At 30.0% G+C, this 5,190-nt stretch overlaps 1 protein-coding gene across 1 annotated transcript; it reads right to left on the bottom strand.

The window, feature by feature from the left end:
• Positions 1–261: 261 nt before the first annotated feature.
• Positions 262–2,144, bottom strand: LOC114317643 (FCS-Like Zinc finger 8). The gene is made up of 4 exons (XM_028264411.2): positions 1,933–2,144; positions 1,513–1,543; positions 634–1,405; positions 262–509 (listed from the first exon to the last, which is right to left on the bottom strand). Exons 3-4 carry the CDS (start codon positions 1,401–1,403, stop codon positions 407–409), a joined length of 873 nt encoding a protein of 290 aa, XP_028120212.2. The 5' UTR covers positions 1,404–1,405; positions 1,513–1,543; positions 1,933–2,144; the 3' UTR covers positions 262–406.
• Between the last annotated feature and the right edge of the window lie 3,046 nt (positions 2,145–5,190).

Below are 5,190 nucleotides of genomic sequence, written 5' to 3' on the forward strand. Positions count from 1 at the left end.
TAATGAAATAATTATCTTAAAAATTACTATGCAAAATTAATAATATTCTTAGTCTTTAAAATTAAAAAAAATTGATAATATTATCAATTTTACTAAATAGAACTTATTGATTTAAAAAATCTTAAATAAGATATGAGGTATCATAACATTTGTAAATAAAATTTTTAACTAATTAACTCTTAAATTTACTTATCATGACTATCACTGCATTAGTGTAATAGATCCTAATGTGAATTATTATCACACCATTTTGAAAATAAATTAAATATAAAACTTAATCATGTTATTATTATTATTATTATTATTATTATTAGAAAAAAAGAAAAAGAAAAAGAAAAAGAAATTAAAGATAGATAGAACAACAAGAACAGAAGAGGGAATGAAGAACAAGAACAGGAACAGAGTCCTATAACAAGGCATCATCACCAGCCGATTCCGAAGGACTCTCTACTCCATCAAAAAGCATTTCTTGGCACCTGCATTCGCTGCTGCAGAAGGCCTTTTCACCTCTGCAAACATTAAAAACACTTTTCAAAATTTTCCAAAACTGTTTTTCTATAAAAATATTTACAATATATTATGATCCCAAAAATCACACTAAAGACTCAGTGAATTCAATCCAAAACAACTAACCTGTATATGTAAATGTCCTTCCCCTGTTCAAGACTCTTCTTGCAAGTGTAACAGAGGCTGAGGAAGTGCTCCGGCGGCGGCGAGTTCAACTTTTCCGGCGAAGAATTCAACTCAGACACTTTAACAACGCCACAATAGCTCTCCACAACGATGTTGCCATATATATGGGTTGTTCTTGGATTTGGCCCATGAGAGATCACACATGTATAGTCCTCAGATAGCTCCATTTCACTCACAGAGAGACACCCATTCAAATCCTTTGCTTGGGTTCCAGAATTCACATATTCAAATGGAGATAGAGAAGCTATGAGTTGGGAATTGCGAGGGGTTTTGGTTCCGAAATCTGCTGGAGATTTGGGTGATTCGGAGGGAGAAAAGGGAGAAGGTGGAATTGGGGGAATTTGAATTTTGAGTTTTGATCCAAACAAGACCTTTCTGGTATTGGGTTGGGACAAAATGGAATCGGTTTTTTCATCGTTGAGGGAGCCAACAAGAGCTAGGCCGATGCCTTTTGGGTCTGATTTTTCCCAGGAGTGTCTGTTTCCTGAGAAATTGTGGGGAGAGAATGGGTTGCTGCCGAGAATTGAAGTAGGACTGATTGTTTCGGTTTCGGAGGGAGGTTTGGGGAGAAACCCATTGAAAAACCTTGGAGAAGAAAAGAAAGATGAAATGGGTTTGGAGTGATTTTGGGAGGGAGATGATAGAGAGCTGTGTTCTGCCATTAGAGCTTGCTTGTTGCTTGTCACTGCTCTTGATCCATTCCTCAGCATAACTAAAATATTTGATAATTCCACCGCAACAAGAAGAACATAAACTCAGTTATAAGAGAGAATCAGGAAAGAGAAATCATGGAGTTAGTGCAGTGATCAACTGACTGACCTCAATGATCAGAAAATTTTCCCAGAAAGTGCTGCAAGTGATTAGTTTCACAAGAAAAAACCCATGAATCAAAACTCAATGACACAGAATATAAAAGTAACAAAAATAAAAAAAAAATAAAAATGCAAAGGTCTCCTAAATTTCTGTAGCCTCCATGCCTGAGTACAAAAAGAAAGAAAAAGATAAATAAATTTCGAAAAACTTTTTCCTTTTTTTTTTTTTTTGTTGTTTTCTCTCTCTGTTTGTTTCTTGGTCTTGTTTGATCAGCAAGAACAAGAATCAATTGATTAAATTCTCATCATAAACCGCATGCAAACCATCAACAGATGTTAATGCAACTGATTTTTAGTGTGTGTGTGTGTGAATTTCTGCTAGTGGGTTTTCAATGTTGTTAACAATTAAATTCACTGAATTCCTCACTTTTTCTCACTTTCACTATGCAAAATCGACACGAAAGAACAAATTGTCTAAGGCAAGAGAAAGAGAGAGAGAGAGAGAAAGAGAGAGAGAATGCGTGAGAGCAAAAGGCCTTTCGGGTTGGTTTCATTTTAAAGAAGAAGAGCTCGTGGCTTGTGGTGGGAATCAGCCAAGTGTTTTTTGACTGGAAAATCATTAGTCAGTAATATTTCTTCAAAGGAAATAGTAAGAGATGCAAATTAATACTTATTTTTATTTAAATAATAGGTCAATTATTATATTTTCAGTAATATTGTCTTAATTTTTAATTTTTTAATTTTTTAATTTGTACAGTTTATTTCTGAAATTACAAGTCACAATAATAAATATTTTAATAATATAAAAATATTATAAAAGTATATGATTTTATAAAGAAAAATAATATATAAATTTATATTTTAGACTTACTTTTTAAATTTAATAATAAATAAATGAGATTATTAGTGAATGATTAGAACAAACATAAGAAAGAGAGATGTAATATATTAAATTTCGTACACAAATTGAATTTTTGGCCCATATGCAGTAGGAAAATTATTTTTGAGGACTCTTATTAACACCTATCCAATTTTTTTAGACTCACTAATTCTTTTTTTTTTATTACAATTATACTCATAAATAAAATTATATTAAAAGACACTCTTTAATAGAATATACACCTATCAAATATAGACAGTTCTACAATATTGTACACTCACCTCTCATACCTAAACCTAGCGTATTTCTCTTCGTCAACGTTTCTCTTCATCATCATCCTTGAACCCAATGTTCCTCTTCATCACCATCTTAAACCCAACGTATTTCTCTTCATCGTCATCCTAAAATCTAAACGTATTTCATCAAAATCCTAAACCTTGAACCAGATATCAATGGTTGAATTGGAATGAATATCTGTTATTTCGTTTGTTATACTATTGAATTGGAATAGAAAAAAGTGAATTAAAGGTTAAGTTACACAATACTGAACAAATGTCGTTCGGCAACACAATGCTAAAAAATTATTTATGTTCGGCAATATAGTACTGAACAAATGTTGTTCGGTAACACAGTGCTAAACATATCATTTTTGTTCGACAATACAATGTTGAAAAATTTGTTTATGTTCTGCAACACAGTGCTAAACTAACCCTTTGATAGTCGACCAGATGACCGGGTGGTCTACTAGTTGTATGGTTTTGGCTTAGTTTTACAATAATGATGCAATGGTTTTGATAGAATGGACACCACTGATTTCGAATAAATCAAATAGAGGGATCGTCATCATCGTCGTCGTCGTTCTTCAATAAGATAAGGAAGGAGATGGACTGTCTTCAACCATGATGGAGAGAGTGTGCAAAATTAGGTGGGTGTGATGATATTTTGAATAAGAATAAATTTGATATTAAGTGGGGTGTTAAAAGAAATCTTATTTTGAAATTTAGAATTTAGGATAAGAGTTCAAGAAAATGGCAAATCCAAAAAATTAAGATAGGTATTAATAGTAGCCTTTTTATTTTTTACTCCTAGAACAAATCTATGTAATGCTTTTACTTAGTAGGTGTTTGGGTAAACTAAAAATGTACATTTTTTTTACTTATATATATTTATTTGGATCACATCAATCAACATCTATCAATTTCTTATCTTTACCTTTTTAACCGCTTTCTTTACTTTTCTACACATTTTTTTTGTAAAGTTAAAAAGTGCACTTATTTAGAACATCCCAAACCACCCCTTAATATATTTAAGCTGATTTTAGGAATTTAGCTAAGCCCTCGTTTGGTTTTTATTTTGGGGTTAAAAAAGTACAAAACTCCAAAATAGCCTACATAAACCAATAAGATAAAATGTTATATCCAAACCATAATCATTATACTTTTTCTTTCATAAAAACTAAAAAATCCAAAACAAACGAGACCTCAACACAAAAAAATTAATTATATTAGTCAATGCCAAAAGGATATTGGTTGTTTGGAATGTTCTAAATAAGTGGATTTTTTGACTTTTTATAGAAAGATGTATAAAAAAGTAGAGAAGAGATATTAATTAATGTGACCCAAAAAAAATAAATAGTATGGACCTATTCCAAACTTAAAAAAGTCATCTTTCGACTTTTAATTTTCTTTAAATCTCATCATCTCTAATTTTTATTACACATTTAAAAAAAAAAAGTTTTAAAAAACAGCTTTTAACTGCTCTTTGTTAAACTTTTGAAAATAACTTGACATATAAGTGATGAATATATGGAACATTTATATATGAGTAATGTTAAAAATTTTAAACAAATAGCTCATATCGGTACGAGAGTCACATAAAATTTATTTAATTTAAATTTTGTATTTATATAAGATATTTAGTAAAATATTTGATAAAATATTTAAAATTTTAATATTTTTCTTTACAACAACATTTGGTGATCCAAATTTTTATGACCTGAATGGCTCGAATGTCTCAAAATAACATCATTTTGATACATTCGAATCATTCGAATCCTACAAATTCGAGCTACTAAACATTTTGAGCTTGTTTGGTTTGTATCTCAAGATACAACTTCTAAGAAAAATCTTCAAATTTTTGTTTGGTTCAATTTTTTTGAAAAAAAATTTCTAAAATCACTTTCTCCTACACATTAATTAATCATTTTTTTTCTCTCCTCTCTCATTCTCATTCACTTTTTCTCTCACACACATATACTCAATTATAAAAAAATATCAAATCATCCCAAACTCCACAATTATTTTAAAAATATACAACTAAATAAATAAAAAAAATTTCTAAACTCTCACCTTAAATTTTATTAAAAATTTATCTTAAAACACAAATCAAATTAGGGGACCCACTTTACTCAAAGTCTAATTTACGTGCGGAGTTCCAAAGCATCTAATGGGACCTAAAAGTGGGCCCATATCATCCTGGAGGCGTGCCTTTGTCAGAAGAGTGATTTGACATAAAATCATCTGGGCACTCCCACAAAAGGTGTCCTAACTGAGACCTGCCCATTTTGGACTCATTTCTTTGAGCGGTGATTTAAGAGTACTCCTTCACGCCACTAGATATTTGTTGCTGATTAAATTATCTGTTATTAGCATAATAAAAAAAATATTCACTAATAAAAAAAATATTCAGTGTGTTTAGTTTAAGTTTTTTAGATTAAATTTTTAAAAAATTAATTTTTTTAATTTTTATATTTTTTTATTTTTAGTGAATATTTTTAAAATTTTAAATATTTTTTTTACTTTTTTA

Source organism: Camellia sinensis, chromosome 14 (genome assembly GCF_055761805.1).
Source record: "Camellia sinensis isolate YWXY chromosome 14, ASM5576180v1, whole genome shotgun sequence".
In the NCBI taxonomy this organism is placed as follows: Eukaryota; Viridiplantae; Streptophyta; class Magnoliopsida; order Ericales; family Theaceae; genus Camellia; species Camellia sinensis.